Genomic DNA, 20043 nt, shown 5'->3' on the forward strand with positions numbered 1-20043 from the left:
AATCAGAATGCAGAGCGTCAGATGACGCTCTCTCATGACGTATGCGGACATACGTCCGCATAGTCATATGCCTCTGAACCAAGGGAGAATCCGCCTCTATGCGGAAGTAAACAAAACGTAGCGTATGGCATGGGCGGTCTACACCGCCGCCACTCACCGCCAATAAACCTCCTCCTGGTTGCCATAAAGAAGCGTCCTGTCGGCCAAATAAATGCTACAACGTGGATCCTAACTACAGCACAATGTTAGTACGCATAGACCCCCATGTGCTGCATCCAGATACACATACCAGCTTGTAGCTGACAACAATGGAGATTATATCCTAAAATAAATTCTTTATTGAGAAAAGTTTAAAATAAAACCACCTAAAAACAATTCAGATCTGGATAATTTCAATGATACATTTATATAAGATTAAATTTACCAATGCATTCCCCACAAGAACACCTGGATAGTCAACCTACAGAGAAAGAGATCATAGTCCAAATTGAGTCCCCCCGTCCCCAATACCCCCAATTTTCGAATCCAATGGGCTTCCCGTCTAGATAGTTCTTTCTCCCTGTCTCGCCCTCCCCCCCACCCCGACGGTACCCCATCTATAATTTGTACCTTCAATTGTGAAACACTATGTCCTGCCTCAACGAAATGTCTCGCTACAGCTTGTGTGGTGTCCTTTGTCCTAATTGTCGATTTATGCGCCGACAAACGCACCTTAAGTTGCTTAGTGGTCTTGCCCACATATGCAAGGCCACATGGACACTAACAGATAGACGACAAAAGTGGAATTGCAATTAAAGTGTTCTTTAATATGAAAAGTGGTCCCCTTAGATGGATGTCTAAAAGTGTCACCCCTGATAATAAAACTACAGAGGTGGCAATTTAAACATGGGTATGTGCCTTTCTTGCCCTCCCTGGGTTTACCCATAGGGGGCCTAGTGTGTACCAATTTATCCCGGATGGTGGGGGCCCTTTTATATGAGAGGAGAGGGGGGTAGCGAAATTCAGGGACACGGGGAAATGCTTCCCTCAACAGGTGCCAATGTTTACGGATAACCTTCCCAATCTTGGGACTACATGTATTGAACATTGATACAAAAGGGAGACGAGGGCATCCACTTTTAGCCCTCCTCGACCCTCCCCTATCCTGTAGAGTATATATGGGGTAACCTCTGGACTTAAATTTATTCTTCATCTTCCCCAGTTGTTGGTGTTGTGTCTGCTCATCGGTAACAATTCTGGATATTCGTTTAAACTGGCTTCCTGGTATTGAGTTTTTTATTTGTTGTGGATGGAAACTAGAATAGTGTAAAATCGAATTTCTGTCCGTAGATTTTGTATACAGATCTGTGCCTAACCGTGTACCATCTTTAAAAACGATGGTATCCAAAAAAGAGACCCTCACTAGATCTATATGAGCAGTCAATCTGATGGTAGGAAACCGTTCCCTCAATACAGAGAGGAACTCATCAAGGGTCGAACGTGGCCCCGCCCACAAACAAAAAATGTCGTCAATGTACCTCCACCAGCACATTGACGACATTTTTTGTTTGTGGGCGGGGCCACGTTCGACCCTTGATGAGTTCCTCTCTGTATTGAGGGAACGGTTTCCTACCATCAGATTGACTGCTCATATAGATCTAGTGAGGGTCTCTTTTTTGGATACCATCGTTTTTAAAGATGGTACACGGTTAGGCACAGATCTGTATACAAAATCTACGGACAGAAATTCGATTTTACACTATTCTAGTTTCCATCCACAACAAATAAAAAACTCAATACCAGGAAGCCAGTTTAAACGAATATCCAGAATTGTTACCGATGAGCAGACACAACACCAACAACTGGGGAAGATGAAGAATAAATTTAAGTCCAGAGGTTACCCCATATATACTCTACAGGATAGGGGAGGGTCGAGGAGGGCTAAAAGTGGATGCCCTCGTCTCCCTTTTGTATCAATGTTCAATACATGTAGTCCCAAGATTGGGAAGGTTATCCGTAAACATTGGCACCTGTTGAGGGAAGCATTTCCCCGTGTCCCTGAATTTCGCTACCCCCCCTCTCCTCTCATATAAAAGGGCCCCCACCATCCGGGATAAATTGGTACACACTAGGCCCCCTATGGGTAAACCCAGGGAGGGCAAGAAAGGCACATACCCATGTTTAAATTGCCACCTCTGTAGTTTTATTATCAGGGGTGACACTTTTAGACATCCATCTAAGGGGACCACTTTTCATATTAAAGAACACTTTAATTGCAATTCCACTTTTGTCGTCTATCTGTTAAAGTGTCCATGTGGCCTTGCATATGTGGGCAAGACCACTAAGCAACTTAAGGTGCGTTTGTCGGCGCATAAATCGACAATTAGGACAAAGGACACCACACAAGCTGTAGCGAGACATTTCGTTGAGGCAGGACATAGTGTTTCACAATTGAAGGTACAAATTATAGATGGGGTACCGTCGGGGTGGGGGGGAGGGCGAGACAGGGAGAAAGAACTATCTAGACGGGAAGCCCATTGGATTCGAAAATTGGGGGTATTGGGGACGGGGGGACTCAATTTGGACTATGATCTCTCTTTCTCTGTAGGTTGACTATCCAGGTGTTCTTGTGGGGAATGCATTGGTAAATTTAATCTTATATAAATGTATCATTGAAATTATCCAGATCTGAATTGTTTTTAGGTGGTTTTATTTTAAACTTTTCTCAATAAAGAATTTATTTTAGGATATAATCTCCATTGTTGTCAGCTACAAGCTGGTATGTGTATCTGGATGCAGCACATGGGGGTCTATGCGTACTAACATTGTGCTGTAGTTAGGATCCACGTTGTAGCATTTATTTGGCCGACAGGACGCTTCTTTATGGCAACCAGGAGGAGGTTTATTGGCGGTGAGTGGCGGCGGTGTAGACCGCCCATGCCATACGCTACGTTTTGTTTACTTCCGCATAGAGGCGGATTCTCCCTTGGTTCAGAGGCATATGACTATGCGGACGTATGTCCGCATACGTCATGAGAGAGCGTCATCTGACGCTCGGCATTCTGATTGGTCGACGGTACTGAAGCAGGGACGGGCTTTCCCGTCCGTACGACGCTTTTGACGGAGAGGCGGATCCTTTTGAGATACAGCCTGCAGATTGGCCAGTTATGTGTACAGGCTTTTTAGCCAGGTACGAAGGAGGTAGCTGACGCCAGTGGAGATATCTGTATGGGTGTAAGTAGCGCTACAGCTTTTTATATATATACTATACATTGTATGTGAGCATTCTTTATGGGGATGTATTTTGTACAAAAATGGGAGGTTTTTTCCTCTCTTTTCAGTTTCCCATCAGGTCCACCTCTGACAGGGTGTTCTCTGATTGGAGAATTTCGATGTTACACATGTGATTGGTCTATGGACATTATATAAGCTTGTATGTTATATGCTGAGTTTATGCAGTTTTGACAACTTGATAAAGAGCTACACTGCTCGAAACAGCGGTCTGTCGTATTTCCTGCACAAGTCTGATGTGATCAATAAAAGAAGCTGTGAATACAGTGGTGGTGCCTGCAAGATCTTCTCTCTCCCTCTTTCAGAAGAGATTTAGGCCTCGTTCTGCAAATTATTGATTTTCCCATGCAATTAAATGTGCCTCATTCACATCTATGCGCTGCGTTACAAAAACGTAGTGTTGCATGCATTTCTGTGCGTTGAGCTGTAAAGCGCTCATCAATGCAAATGAATGGGTGCGCTTTTTTAGCGCATACAAGCGCATGCATTTTTCTTATCCCCAATTTTCATATGAAAACAAAGCACGCACACTAAAGCACGCACAAACGCGCACGTTTTTATCCTGTGCTTTTACACTTTTCTTAACGCACACCCAATGTGAACGAGGCCTAACTGCCAGGAAAATGTTTTATGGCTATAATACCTCAACAGTGAGGGTTCTGCTGTAGTCCGACCAAGTCCCGACCCAAACAGAAACTGCCACTTGCACACTTGACGTTTAAAGAGTAACTGTCAGGCTGCAAAAGCTAAATTTAAACCTCTATTCTCCTGTGTTAAACAGTTTAGAAGGAAGCCAGAAAGCAGGGCTGTGGAGTCGGAGTCGTGCAATTTTGGGTGCCTGGAGTCGGAGTCGGGAAAAAAATGCACCGACTCCTAATGAATTTGTAACTGTAATTAAAATAGAAAATATGATAAAATGTTCTATTTCTCAGATAATAGTCATTAAAAATAATGTATATATACAGTAATAGCTGTGCTTAGTCCACAAAAATGAAATAAACCAATCAAAATTAGTTACTTGTGCTGCTTCAATAAAGCAGTCCCCGTATTTTTAAGGTCAGATATACATATCTGATTGTGACTGTATATATGATGTGTACACAGGAATCTCTTATATATACGAAATAACATCTATGCTGTAAGAATAAAGCCTGATGTGTAGCTGTGTCACTAATAGAGATGGTCAATGAGATGGAAATAATTCTGCACTGGTGCTGATTTATGCAAATGTATGCACTCCCTTTGCTGATGAAATCAAATAATTTGATATGTTAAAATTTGGTTTGGTGACTACAAATTAAAGGGTACCTGAGACGGATGAAAACTAAAGTTTTATACATACCTGGGGCTTCCTCCAGCCCCCTTCAGGCTAATCAGTCCCTCGCTGTCCTCCACCACCCGGATCTTCTGCTATGAGTCCTGGTAATTCAGCCAGTCAGCGCTGTCCGGCCGCATGCCGCTCCCACAGCCAGGAACACTCTGCACCTGCGCAATAGTGCTGCACAGGTGTAGTATGCTCCTGGCGGCGGAGTGTGTGCATGGGCACTACGCCCGACTGGCTCAAGTACCTGGACTTATAGCAGAAGATCCAGGTGGTGGAGGAGGACAACGAGGGACTGATTATCCTGAAGGCGGCTGGAGGAAGCCCCAGGTATGTATAAAACTTTAATTTCATCTGTCTCAGGTTTACTTTGTTACACAGTAGTACTATACTCTACATATGCACTCCCCACAGAGCTGCAGGGAATCCACTGAGAATGCTGTGCACATTGAACACAGGGGTGTTGTCTGTCACCCATAAACCTTGTTCAGATTGTGCATGAAGAATGTGTAATAGAGGAAGAATCTCCTCATTCCCCTGCAGAGTACCTGCACATCATTCTTACATGTACCCACTCTTACATTGCCTAGGGCCTGATAGATGTTCTTTGTTCCGGTTTGTACCTTTTATAAGTACTCATACCAAGGACTAGTTTTAGTCTAAAGGGAATAAATATAGTAGTCTACATATCCTTCTCACTTCAGTTGTCTTGTAAAATTCCTAAGCATTGGCAGTTAAGAGACGAATTTCATGTTACATACTTTTAACCAACAAAATTGTAATATGCAAATTAGAGGAGTCTGAGTCGAGGAGTCGGAGGAATCCTAAACTGAGGAGTCAGAGTCGGTGGATTTTTGGACCGACTCCACAGCCCTGCCAGAAAGGCAATACTGAAGTTAAAAATCTCTCTTACTTTTGATGTGTGCTGAACAGCAAGGCTGTTATTCCCAAGCTCTTAAAGAGAACCCGAGGTGTGTTTAAAGCAGGGCTGTGGAGTCGGTCCAAAAATCCACCGACTCCGACTCCTCAGTTTAGGATTCCACCGACTCCGACTCCTCGACTCCGACTCCTCTAATTTGCATATTACAATTTTGTTGATTAAAAGTATGTAACATGAAATTCGTCTCTTAACTGCCAACGCTTAGGAATTTTACAAGACAACTGAAGTGAGAAGGATATGTAGACTACTATATTTATTCCCTTTAGACTAAAACTAGTCCTTGGTAAGAGTACTTGTAAAAGGTACAAACCGGAACAAAGAACATCTATCAGGCCCTAGGCAATGTAAGTGTGGGTACATGTAAGAATGATGTGCAGGTACTCTGCAGGGGAATGAGGAGATTCTTCCTCTATTACACATTCTTCATGCACAATCTGAACAAGGTTTATGGGTGACAGACAACACCTCTGTGTTCAATGTGCACAGCATTCTCAGTGGATTCCCTGCAGCTCTGTGGGGAGTGCATATGTAGAGTATAGTACTACTGTGTAACAAAGTAAACCTGAGACAGATGAAATTAAAGTTTTATACATACCTGGGGCTTCCTCCAGCCGCCTTCAGGATAATCAGTCCCTCGTTGTCCTCCTCCACCACCTGGATCTTCTGCTATGAGTCCAGGTACTTGAGCCAGTCGGGCGTAGTGCGCATGCACACACTCTGCCGCCAGGAGCATACTACACCTGTGCAGCACTATTGCGCAGGTGCAGAATGTTCCTGGCTGTGGGAGCGGCATGCGGCCGGACAGCGCTGACTGGCTGAATTACCAGGACTCATAGCAGAAGATCCGGGTGGTGGAGGACAGCGAGGGTATGATTAGCCTGAAGAGGGCTGGAGGAAGCCCCAGGTATGTATAAAACTTTACTTTTTATGCGTCTCAGGTACCCTTTAATTTGTAGTCACCAAACCAAATTTTAACAACATATCAAATTATTTGATTTCATCAGCAAAGGGAGTGCATACATTTGCATAAATCAGCATCAGTGCAGAATTATTTCCATCTCATTGACCATCTCTATTAGTGACACGGCTACACATCAGGCTTTATTCTTACAGCATAGATGTTATTTAGTATATATAAGAGATTCCTGTGTACACATCATATATACAGTCACAATCAGATATGTATATCTGACCTTAAAAATACGGGGACTGCTTTATTGAAGCAGCACAAGTAACTAATTTTGATTGGTTTATTTCATTTTTGTGGACTAAGCACAGCTATTACTGTATATATACTGTATATATACATTATTTTTAATGACTATTATCTGAGAAATAGAACATTTTATCATATTTTCTATTTTAATTACAGTTACAAATTCATTAGGAGTCGGAATCGGAGTCGGTGCATTTTTCCCCGACTCCGACTCCAGGCACCCAAAATTGCCCGACTCCACGACTCCGACTCCACAGCCCTGGTTTAAAGAATGTTATCTGCATACAGAGGCTGGATCTGCCTATACAGCCCAGCCTCTGTTGCTATCCCAAACCCCACTAAGGTCCCCCTGCACTCTGCAATCCCTCATAAATCACAGCAGTGCTGTGAGGCTGTGTTTACATCTGTAGTGTCAGTCTCAGCTGCTCCCCCGCCTCCTGCATAGCTCCGGTCCCTGCCCCCGTCCCTTCCCTCCAATCAGCAGGAAGGGATGCAGGCGGGGACTGGAGTTCTGCAGGAGGCGGGGAGAGAAGCAGACTGACACTATAGAGATAAACACAGCCAGCTCTGACAAGCTGTTTGTCAGCAGCGTGGCTGTGATATATGAGGGATTGCAGAGTGCAGGGGGACCTTAGGGGGGTTTGGGATAGCAACAGAGGCTGGGCTGTATAGGCAGATCCAGCCTCTGTATGCAGATCATATTCTTCAAACCCACCTCGGGTTCTCTTTAAGTAGGACGACAGGCCGCATAACATACTGCAAAGCATTCTGGGGCTGCTTCTCCCCACCTTGGGTCATCCCCTTCATTTCCCAATCACGCCCTAAGGCTTCTAGTGAGAAGTTACAGGCTCATGTTACAGCAGCTTGTAAAGCAGCCCAGCTCACAGCACTGAAAAATCACAGGGCATATGTTCCCTTAGAGCAGGGGTCTCAAACTCAATTTACCGGGGGGCCGCAGGAGGCAAAGTCAGGATGAGGCTGGGCCGCATAAGGAATTTCACAATCGCGGCGCATGGCCGCCTCTGCCCGCCCCTCTCACTCTTCCTTCACAGAGAGGGGCGGGGAGAGGCGGCGATTGACGTCAGGAGGGGCAGAGCTGAAGCTGAATGCTCTGCCCCTTCCAGGAAATGCCGGTGGATTGCCCCCCGGGCGATTTGGGGGCTCTGCAGCCTTCGTTTAGCGGCGGGGATGCGGCGGATTACTTGGGAGCACTGAAGCGAACTATAAGGAAGCTTTTGCCGGCGAGGGCCACAAAATATTGTATCGAGGGCCGCGAGTTTGAGACCCCTGCCTTAGAGTATACTGCAGGAGTCCGCTATTGTTCCTAGCCACATGGCTAATTAATATTCACTGCACAGTAGTGTTGTCCATTAGGATCTTTTTTGTGAGTGGAATCATCAGGAAGCAGGGAGGACATGATGACACAATTGGCTTCATAGGAGACAGACAAACATGGAACCTGCCATGAGCTGTCAGGAGCATCATTCTCTGCAAATACTATATAAAAATTCTGTGAAATCCAAACGTGGACAGTGAAATGCATATGTAATGTAAGTACAGCCAATATTTAGCTACTGATATATGTGTTTTTTTTCACTGAGACCTTATACCTAACAGCTCCTCTTTAACTCTTTAAGGCACAGAAATAAAAAAAAAAAAAAAAAAAAAGAATGCAGCATAGTTATTTGTGTACCTGGCACAGTACATACACATGTCTATCTCATTATGTAACATGTCACCTCGGATGTCCTTTAAAAGAAAGAGACCATCTACAGCCCTACTTACAAACAGGTTCCTTGAGATGGTTTGCAATTGAATTTGTTTGTAAGCCGGGTCATGTGTTCTACATTTTGAAATATGGAAAATTATTTTTGGTCAATTCTGGGATTCTGGACATCAGTATAAACAATGTTTTCAATGTGCCTTTTTTGTTTTAAACTACAAACAAAGAACATTTATATCGCGCTTTTCTCCTGGCGGAGTCAAAGCGCCAGAGCTGCAGCCACTAGGATGCGCTCTATAGGCAGTAGCAGTGTTAGGGAGTCTTGCCCAAGGTCTCCTACTGAATAGGTGCTGGCTTACTGAACAGGCAGAGCGGAGATTCGAACCCAGGTCGCCTGTGTCAGAGGCAGAGCCCTTAACCATTACACTATCCATCCATACTGTAACAACTTTGTATGAATGAAATGTTGCAACTTGAGTCATATGTAATAAGGGGACTATCTGTTGTACTCTTGTTTACAGCATGGCTTTGCTACAACATATCAGATTTTTATTGTTGGCTGCGCCTGACCAAGTTCTGTTTATTTAATGTAATTTTAGAAGCTGTTTTTGTACTTTTAGCACAAGAAGAAAAACAGTGACAGGTTTTCACAGTTGTGTATGTCCACATTGGCGCAACCTTTACTCACTTCCCTATGACGGCAGGAGAGGCAGAGCTACAGCTCATAGCTCTCCCTTTCAGAGCAGCAAAATCCACAACCAAGTTGGTCGTGGATGTTTGCCCAGGGATTTGGGGGGGTCTGCAGCACTCGTTTTTCAACGGGGATGCGGCGGTTTGAGGCTAATGAGACTTCTGAAGCGAATTAATAGATAAATTTAGCAAAAAAAAAAAAAATCCGCTTCAGAGTCTCTTTAAATGTAGGTGAGGCAGTTTATTTCACTGCCCCCTATTACACTGCCACTAATTACACTGTCTCCTTATCCAGTGTTCTCCCCAGGCTCTTTTAGCCGGGTGCTCCACCCGGCTAGTTTTGGCGAGCACCCGGCTGTCATCGGCTCACCTTCTCCTGTGCTGTAAGCAGAGAAGCGCCGGCTCTGCATTCTCTCAAGTCGTCCCACCCGGCTACGTTTTCATGCCATCCGGCTAGAAAAAAAAATAAAATTCTAGGGAGAACACTGCTTATCCTAGTGCTTTTTATTATTGTGCTCACTATTACTCTGATCATACCTCCTATTATAATGTGCTGTATACTTCTCCCACAATGGGAGAAAATGCCAAGGGACCCCTCCAGAGTACTCAAGGAACCCTGGTTGAGAAAGCCTGCTCTAAGGACTGGAAGAAGATGGGTGTCTTACAAGTAAAGATGGTCCATAATAAGACAGACATACTGTATATACATATTGTTTGAGGATCACAGTGGGACATTACGGAGCTGCGTTATAAAATTATAACGCAGCTTACAGCACTGCAATAAAAAAGTCTATGCAACGTTCACAGTGAAACATTAGAGTTGCATTGTAACATGTAGCGGTATGGTAATGCACTGCTGCAGTGCATTACCTCTAAATGCACACCTTACAAGGTACAGGAAAGCATACTTTTCATTGACTGTATGCTTCACTGTACCTACTATATGTGGCGGTAACAGTGTTAATCTGCATTACCACTATTTTGTTGCGTTGTAATGTTGCTTTGCGACATTACAACACAACGTCCCACTGTAAACCTAGCCTCAATGAAGTGAGTGGCCCAGACATTCCAGGTATGCGATTTTGGCTGAGAAAAGCTACGTTAAGTAGTCTTTACAAACCTAAAAAGTGCCAACACTTGTACAGCCCACACGGCCCTCAAGATAAACCCTTTTACAGGAGTTTATAACCACCTGTCCCCAGCTGTTGTGCACTAAAGCATTACACTGAGGAACCTGGCTGATATTTATAACCAAAACCACCCACAAATCTGTCAGTAAGTGTAAATAGGATGAGTAGCAGATGGTCACGGAGGACTCATTTCCATCATACACTTGTTAATGCATCACAATTTTAATTCCAACATAAACAACAAACAGTGACTCACACCTTTCAAATAAAACACATGTATGAGTTATATTATTCCACAGGCTAAGAACTTTTATTTTCTCTGTGGGACGCAATGGTACATTGTAGCACTATGAAGATGAGATCTTAAATTTTGTTTAATGATTTGATCACCTCTGGCGTGGTTTGTACAGGAGATTCTCAATTCCAGAATTGTTTTAGTCAACTAATGGTTTCCAATGTACCCACATGGTTCATATGTAACCAAATGGCAGCGTTTATATCGCTAAATGTGCCAGCAATTAACATAAAGTGAGGTTACTGCAGAGCAGAAAACGGTCTCAGGCAGGGAAACACACTAACCAAAAACGCTAGCGTTGTGTAAAATGCAGCATTAACGCGTATAATGTTAAGTCAATGGGACGCATTAAAATACGCATGTGTATGCGTTTTTAAAATTATGGTTTTGTTGCCAATTTTTCTAAAAATGCACATTCTGTAAGTCAAAGGTGACGCAATATATAGCGTTTTGCATGCGTTTTTGAAAAAAACACAACAACAACTACTACTACTACGTTTTCTGATGAATTCCCGCTTCCTGTTGACTTCCTATTGATTTGCATAAAATGCATATTAAAAACGCATGTAAAACACGTACAGTATGTATATGCGAACCACAAATGCATTAAAACGCACGCAAAACGTAAGAAAACCGCATGTGCGGGGAAATAAAAAGCACTAAACGCAAAAATGCACATTACAGAAAACGAGACCTTTCACGCACTGACAAGTGTGCACCCAGCCTCATGCAACATCTAGTAAGTCCGACCCCCCGCCTGTACTGAATGCTCGCAGCTCCCTACAAGCGCTCAGCTAGATCAATGCAATAGAGAGGGCAAGCGGTGAACTTACTTCTGCCAATTGCCCATGTGAAAGAGCCCTCTACATGTTAAGGTTGAATAAGGCCTTGTTCACATCTAAAACTGCAATCGCTGACGCCAGCATTCTGCGATTTTGTGCACGATTATTTTTAGTGCCTCCTGGCGCTTACCTGCAATAACATGCAGCCCAGTGGCAACATTTGACACCCGGGATGGCATGTTTGACACGTGGTAGCTTTACCCGGTGGCAAAATACCATCTTATTTCACATATGAGGACTGCTACCGCCATGATCTGAGGCAATTTTATCGCCTGTCCACCGCCCATGCCAATCGCTAGCAAGCGCCCAGCAACAGGAGCAGTTGAAAGATGGTTTATACACCCGCTTCAGCTGGCCATGGAAATGAGGCCTTATATATGGCGATCTCAACTTAGACGAGGACTATGTTGTGGGAGGAGCAGAATTTAAAATGACATTGCTGCATCAGGCCTTTGCACGGTTATCCCTTCTCTCCATAGCAACAGTACAAGTGGCTCAGCTTAGCTAAACAAATTGCTTGTATGCACCCTTACCCATAACTGTTTCCCTGGCTATTGGGGCTGATAGCTACGGTAATTGTGCTTCTGTACGCACCTTCCCACCATACACAACATAAAAAGTATGCTTTACTGCAAATGTAAACGCACCTGTTATCTGGTACACCACAGCATGTATTACAGTGGATTAAAAACACATCAACCACTCAAAAACAAAATATTTATGTGAGAAACAGCAAAACATTTCCTCCACAAGCCATGCATGACACATTAAAATGACATCTATTTACACCCAAGTAGATGACATCAGGAAATAGCACTAGTGGATAACCAATACAGATATTCGCACAGCTGCAATACTCTGGAATAAATTTAGATTATAAGAATTTTTTTACGTTTATAAATACTTCAGCAAGTTTACAATGGCATTTTAATGTACCTCTAATTTATGCACGCTCCAAATACTTGCAATGATTGACCAACAGCCATGTCCCATAAAACAGATTTACCCTGAATTATCCCAATTTTATACAAATAGATGCTAGAACGGTTCTACAAGTACAATAGAATCGCAATATAGTAAACTCTGATATAATAAACCTTTGGCTATAGTAAACTCAGTCCCCAACCATGCGCCAGCATGAATATATAATGTATGACCAACTGATATTGTAAACTTCTGTTATAGTGAACTACTTGGTCAAGTCCCTTGAAGCTCACTATAACGGGACTCTACTGCACATGTTTATAGAGTTTACCTAAATCTTATTGTAAAGCTTCTGTGAGCCAAAGACGTACAAATACAGGAGAGGAGAGTTTTTTCTTAACCGATGAAAATATTACATAGCAAATTATTCAGCATTACAAGAGTTTGCTATTCAAAACAAAACCATCTGTTCCTTACATAATGTCTGTAAGTCCGCACTTTGCATGTGGAATTTCCAAACATCAACAGATTTTAGCCTATTTTTTTTTTTCTTACATCTTAATCCTATAACTATTACAACGAGATCATAAACAAATACTGTGGCATAGTTCCAAACTGCCTGTTTTGACTACATAGTTTCAATTGTCTCCTCTAGATTGCAAGCTCACAAGGGCAGCGACCTCCTCCTATTGTTTCTTAATTTGCTGTAATTTGCTGTATGAACGCGTACCAATCTTAGTGTTATCTCAATCCACACATTCACTATGTATGTAATTTGTAAAGTTGCTGGATGCCATGACTGGACAGTGTCTTGAACTTCTCATGTACGGTATATGCGTTCCCAATTTTTTTGTACAATGTACAGCGCTACAGAAGATGTTGGTGCTATATAAATAAAAAATAATTTCATGCGTGTTTTTAAAAACCACATAGCAAGTTGTTTCCCATACACTTTCCATTAATTATTCAGATCTGTGGGCTGAATTTGTGTGGTATACCTTGCAGCATTACATTTTTGCCCCCCCCCCCTCCAAAAAAAAAGTATGCATTTTATTTCACACATACTGGCATGAAAAAGTTTTTACAAGAGCATGCACAAAACTATGCTTTGAAAAAAGCCCTCAGGACTGGCGTACAACTATCCACATACATGCAATAAGATTATGTACAGTATCGTGCTTATTTTCTAACACTATAGTAAGAATAAATACTGATTATGGAAACCATCTGTGGGATATTGAAAATTAAAGTATGTTTTCATGTTTACAAACACTTTAAGGTCTAAATGACTGGAAGTGTGAGTGGGGAAGCTTTTGGCGCCCAAACTTTCCTGCTAAAAAGGTTTCATTGCAGAAAACTGGGATTGCATAGGACTATGTACTTCCAGGTGCAGTGGAATTGCAACCATGGCCTACACTAGTAATAGCAAATAAAAACACTCACCTCTAATTGGATGGTGTCGTTTCACATTTTTATATTTACCAGAATTTTGCAGCAATATTGTAATGCGATACTAGGAAAGAGATGTATCCCAAAATTTCTCTGACACTGGCCATAGGCTCCATCCACAGTGCTGTATTACAGCATAACGATCGCTTTGTAACATGGCTTTCTGCACTGCAGTGCACAACGAATGCAACTTACACAGTGTGGCTGGTGCGTGTGTAACGGCATGTGGCATCCCAATGCACTGCATACAGTGCGTTACCGTGACAGTGAAGCATACTTTTCATTGACTGAATGTGACACTACCCTACCCACAGCACAATTTTCCCATTCCAATCCTGCTAAAACAGGGAACTCGACCCCCACTATGAACATAGCCTTATTAAACTAGTGAACTAAAATTTGATCTCATTTCATAGCAAAAAAAAAAAAAAACCCTAAAAGCCAAATTAGTAAATATATAGAATCAATATTTGCTAATTATTGGTTAAATAAAAAACAAAACAAAAAATGAACAAAACATTCTTGATTTTTTTTTAATCTGTAAAAAACAGAACGGTCAAGGGCAGAACCGGATTTTTGCATTGGGCAAATCAGATTCAAATAAAAAATAATATTAATTTTACATGTCAGGCAATGCACATGCAAATCTAACATCATCAAAAGCTTCAGATAAAAAAATAATAGTGATAATATTTAAAAAACAGCAAAAGATAACACTTCTCTAATATTATGAAACAAGTTACATTTGTAACTAAAGTTGTGGGCGATTGTAGGAAAAGTAATGAAAATACGCAACAGGCGTCAGTGGCGGAGATGGGAGCTCTCCTGGTGCAGCCATGCAGGAAGCTCCGGTACCCGGGAAGTCCCACATTGCAGAGAGATGACACGAGCTGTCAGTGCCGCCCAGCGATCTCCCGCGATGATAATGGCCAGCAGGCACCGGGACGGCCGATCACACACGCAGATCAGATCCCAGCAGACACACAGCTGGGTGCCGGGCAGTCTCTCACCTGCGGGCTCGGGCTTCCATCCTGGGCGCTGTACGGGAACACGCAGCTTCTCTAGAGTCCGGGCAGTGCAGCGAGAGGTGTCCGGCAATGCTCCGGCATCACTCCCCCGTTATCGCAGCCTGTCCTCCCGGCAGTAACGTATCACCGCACGCTGCCAACGGCTGCAGCTCGCTCGCCTGCGCCCGAGACCTGTCCCCCTGCCCGGCACACGCAGCAGCGCCGCTGACAACAGGGCGGGGCCTGCCAGTCGATCCAGCAGACTACACCAATAGCGAGTCTCGATGGACGGGGCGTTACCGTGAAGAAGGCGGGGGAGAGGGAGGGGTGATTAAAACAGGGCGGTGCTTCCTCCGCTTGAATCCACTGCGTTTCCCGCGTTGCCTTTCTGTGTGCAGAGAGGAGCGGCTGCGGGGAGTGCAGGGACGGGAGTCTATGCGGAACAGCAGTAGCGAGAGCAGCGTTGACTGTGTCTGACATTCACACACAGGCTGCAGCGTGTCAGTGTGCAGCGTGTCAGTGTGCAGCGTGTCAGTGTGCCAGCATTACACGCAACCCTGCAGGAGAGCGCGGGACTCTACGCTGTCACCTGGCAGCCTGCAGATCGCGTGACATGTGAAGTGGGCGTGTCTGACTGTCAAACTGAAGGGGTGTGTGTAGGGGCGGAGCTAGCTGTTGGCCTCCTGGCTGGTTGTTAGCACGCTGTGGCGGTGCTTCCACTAGGGTCAGTGCGGATTGCTGTGCACGCACTGCACGAGTCCTGGGAGCCCGTCTGGCAGAGCTACCAAAACTGGAAAACAAGAGGAACTGTTGCCCACAGGAAGCAGTCAAAATCTGTTTCACTTCTGGTTGATTCCTTTTGGGCACTCCAGTTTTACTACAGTTTAAAGTGCATCTGGCTTGCTAAATTAACCCCAGGCCCTTTCCTAATGAGTGTGACAATTGTAGGTGTAGCACACTTGAAGTGAGAGGTATATGGAGGCAGCCATATTAACTTTTAAGCAATGCCAGTTGCCTGTCAGTGCTGTTGATCTTTCTGGCTGCAGTAGTGTCTGAATCACACACCTGAAACAAGCATGCATATAATCCAGTGAGGGCCCCTTCACAGTGGCGCAGTGTGACGTGGCAATTTGCCGCACTGGTACCACAGATCTATGAAATTCTATGGGTGCTTTTATATTACCTGCGCTGGAAGTGTTCAATCTGGTGCGTTTCCAAAACTAGGTGAGAGTGCGTATCTGTGTCACAGTGGTGTAGCTAAGGAGCTGTGGGCCCCGATGCAAGTTTTACATTGGGGCCCCCCCAAGCACTCAATACATAACAATTGATACGGTGCACCAAAACCTGCCAATGGCAACTACAGTGTCAGAGGTGCAAGAAGGGGATGGGGAACAGTTTGTTAAAGGATACCCAAAGTGACATGATGAGATAGACGTGTATGTACAGTGCCTAGCACACAAATAACTGCTGTGTTCCTTTTTTCTTTCTCTGCCTGAACGTTAAATACCAGGTATGTAAGAGGCTGACTCAGTCCTGACTCAGACAGGAAGTGACTACAGTGTGACCCTCACTGATAAGAAATTCCATTTTTTACCTCTTTCTTGCTTTCAGAAACCATTTTCTGCTAGGAAAGTGTTTGATAGTTGGAATTTCTTATCAGTGAGGGTCACACTGTAGTCACTTCCTGTCTGAGTCAGGACTGAGTCAGCCACTTACATACCTGATACGTAACTCTTTCAGGCAGAGAAAGGAAAAAAAAAGGAACACCGCATACTGTAGTTATTTGTGTGCTAGGTACTGTACATACACATGTCTATCTCATCATGTCACATGTCACTTCGGGTATCCTTTAATGAATACCACTATTCAAAGTATCTATAGAAATAATTATTATGATTACAGGACCAATAGACAGTTAATACTGTAGTTGAGGGAGGGCCCTTCGGGGCTCCTCTGGCCTAAGGGCCCCGATGCGGTCGCAACCTCTGCAATCCCTATTGCTATGCCCCTGACAAAAGTCATGTGATTCTATGGCGACGCATGGATTTTAAAAATGTTGGCAGCTGTTGTGCAGCAACGTTGCAACACACATACGTGGAAGTGTATTTTTACAATACGCTTCGGTGCCCTTCCATATTTCCAAAACCGGTAGCGACCGTAAGCAAGCGTCACTTCCTGTTTGCCTAGAAGGGGAATACCCCATAGTAACGCGGTATCCCTGAAGGGTCGTTTTTGGCCGTGCTGTGCAGTGGGCGCGCCGCAATGCTAACGCCAATCCACAGTGTGAAGCCATTTATAGACTTCAGTTGGAAAATCTGATTTGCATGCTTGCTCAGGGTCTACGGCTAAAGGTATCAGAGACACTGTTTAAAGTGTACCTGAGATAAAGGAAAATAAGTTTTCTATATACCTGGGGCTTTCTTGTCGTGTTCCTCCGCCACCTGCAGGCTCCACAAACCGGCCTAGTAATTTGGCAAGTTGGCACAGGCGCAGTGCGGACAAGCGTGCTCCCCTATCTTGACCCCGCGGCTGGGATCGGTCTGCGCCTGTGCATTAGTACTGCACAGACACAGAACTCTCCCAGTGACGGGAACGCGTTGCCTGGCCGCGCATGCGCAGTCAGTCTCTGACTCCCGAAGTTACCAGGCTGGATTGCAGGCAGCGGGGGATGAAGGTGATGGACTAATCAGTGCAAAGGGGGCAGGAGGAAGCCCAAGGTATGTATAAAACTTTTTTTTATACAACATATAACCCAGATCGCGCTACTGCTTTAGGCAACTCCTTGCTACTGAGTATTAGGATCAATAGTCCATACAGACTTTCTCCAGTCCCATATACTTCTGTAAGCAATAATAGTGGGCATTCAATAATGCGTAGATTTCTGTGTGAAATTCACCTCCACCACACCCTTAAGGCTGGGCACTCACCCTTATCCACAGACCCTCAGTTAGATGGATCTATTGCACCTTGGGATACTCTCAGGCAATCCCCAGCCTCTAACGATCCACAACTTGAATAGTATGCAAGTTCTTTATAGAGCAAACACCTCAAAATAAAAGCACATGGCCTCTCATAGCGTAAAGCCGTTCAGTAATTTATTAAAATATTAAAAATGCACACTCACATGTCCAGAAAGTAATACAGCGCATAGAGTTTTATGTATGGGTTCTCCCCCAAATGGTGGCCACCAGGCTGGGCATAGACTGAGACTAAAATCCCGAGACCGTAATCCCTCACGCCGTTCGTGCACCACGCTGAACCACTTCCTCATTAGAGAGGGCGGGGTCTCTGATAAGGAAGTGGTTCAGCGTGGTGCACGGAAGGCGTGAGGGATGACGACTTCGGGATTTTGGTCTCAGTCTATGCCCAGCCTGGTGGCCACCATATGGGGGAGAGCCCATACATAAAACTCTATGCGCTGTATTACTTTCTGGACAGGCGAGTGTGCCTTTTTTATATTTTAATAAATGACTGAACGGTTTTACGCTATGAGAGGCCATGTGCTTTTATTTTGAGGTGTTTGCTCTATGAAGAACTTGCATGCTATTCAAGTTGTGGATCGTTAGAGGCTGGGGATCACCTGAGAGTATCCCAAGGTGCAATAGATCCATCTAACTGAGGGTCTGTGGATAAGGGTGAGTTTGGTGAAGGTGAATTTCACACAGAAATCTACGCATTGAATGCCCACTATTATTGCTTGAAGAAGTTTATGGGACTGGAGAAAGTCTGTATGGACTATTGATCCTTATACTCAGTAGCAAGGACTTGCCTAAAGCAGTAGCGAGATCTGGGTTATACAGTATGTTGTATATCTGTATAGTAGTATTGAAATCGCGCACCACCTGTATAGCAATAGCTATTGTTAATTATCATACCAGCGCAGTGTTTTTTAAGTGTTTTTTCTTTATAAAACTTTTTTTATTCGATCGTCTCAGGTTTCCTTTAAAAGGAAAAAAATATGGCAGCCTCCATATTCCTCTTGCTTCAGTTGTCCTTTAAGGGCACTGCTTGTCAGCCGCTTCTGTCTATGTGCATCTGAGTTGGCGGTAGCTGTCCCTGGATGCTACATGCTGCGTTTTTTTTTTACCAGGCAGCTAGTAACTGCAACGCATGTCAACCACTGACACAGTTGTGATCACTAATGTTTTCATTCAGTTGCATAATATTGCAACCGGAAGGTGCTTGACCCTGGCAATCAGTGGGTACACAGCGCATATAGTGCATTTACCACCTGTCCAGCCTAGGATCCAGTTTGGACTGCCTTGCAGAGATTAGGCCTACAGTCTCTTGGCAGTGAGAAGCTGGCCACATGTAATCCACTGCAAAAAATACACAATAATACGTTATTTTGTCATGACCCAGGTGTGGTGGCTTGTCACTGTGTGAGATAAGCACCTGTGTGACAAAAAAGTGATGTTGGTCTGCCAAGACCAGATGGGAGGGGTCATAGGGAGTAACTGCTGTTGAAGACCAATGCCGCATGGATTAAGCATCTTCAATCTTTTAATCCTAAAGATCTCAATGTGAATAAGATTTAATTTTAAAAATCTTTTACGTGGATTTTAATTGCTTTAACGTTGGAGTTCAGTGCTCAGTTACATTGCAGAATAATTCTGCATGTCAACTCGCTGCCCATACAATGCTATGGGCCTGTTCACAGTACTGCGTTGTAACAGATCGCGTTATTCCAACTTGCTGCTTGCAGGCTTTGTATTTAAGTCTATGTCGTCTCCATTGTAGTTTATACTTATTATAACACATGCATTATGCAACTTACCGGCAGCACGGTGGTGTACTGTATAGCACTCTTGCCTTGCAGTGCTGGATCCCTGGTTTGAATCCCAGCCAGGGCACTATATGCATGGATTTTGTATGTTCTCCCTGTGTCTGTGTAAGTTTCCTCCGGGCACTCTGGTTTCCTCCCACATCCCAAAAATTTAATATAATAGAGAAGTTTATTGGCCTCCCTCCAAATTGGCCCTAGACTATGATACATACGCTACATGATATATACATAGACATATGACCAGTGGTATGGCTGAGAAGCTTGAGGCCCCAGTGTGAGTTTTACATGGGGCCCCATGTACTCTTTTGATAGGAAGCCCCAAATCCTACCAAGGACAGTTTCAGTGTCAGAGAGGTGTAATCAGAGAAAGGACACAGTTAAGGATTACCACTATTCAATGCACATATAGAGGTGTTCATTAGTAGCATAGCGCTAATGAGCTGGATGAAG

General features: G+C 44.0%; 1 protein-coding gene across 6 annotated transcripts in view; it reads right to left on the reverse strand.

Annotated features, from left to right (window-relative positions):
* The window catches only part of MYBL1 (MYB proto-oncogene like 1), a 75764-nt gene extending 60724 nt beyond the window's left edge, over window positions 1-15040 (reverse strand). For 3 of the 6 annotated variants that reach the window (XM_068237456.1, XM_068237455.1, XM_068237454.1), the window contains exon 1: window positions 14811-15039. In XM_068237456.1, coding sequence (XP_068093557.1) covers window positions 14811-14830 — 20 coding nt within the window. In that variant the 5' untranslated portion in view covers window positions 14831-15039. Of the gene's footprint in view, window positions 1-14810 lie in introns of all 6 variants that reach the window. The other 3 variants (XM_068237457.1, XM_068237458.1, XM_068237459.1) reach the window with 3 other exon arrangements.
* Window positions 15041-20043: the final 5003 nt, after the last annotated feature.

Source organism: Hyperolius riggenbachi, chromosome 5 (genome assembly GCF_040937935.1).
Source record: "Hyperolius riggenbachi isolate aHypRig1 chromosome 5, aHypRig1.pri, whole genome shotgun sequence".
Classification (NCBI taxonomy): domain Eukaryota; kingdom Metazoa; phylum Chordata; class Amphibia; order Anura; family Hyperoliidae; genus Hyperolius; species Hyperolius riggenbachi.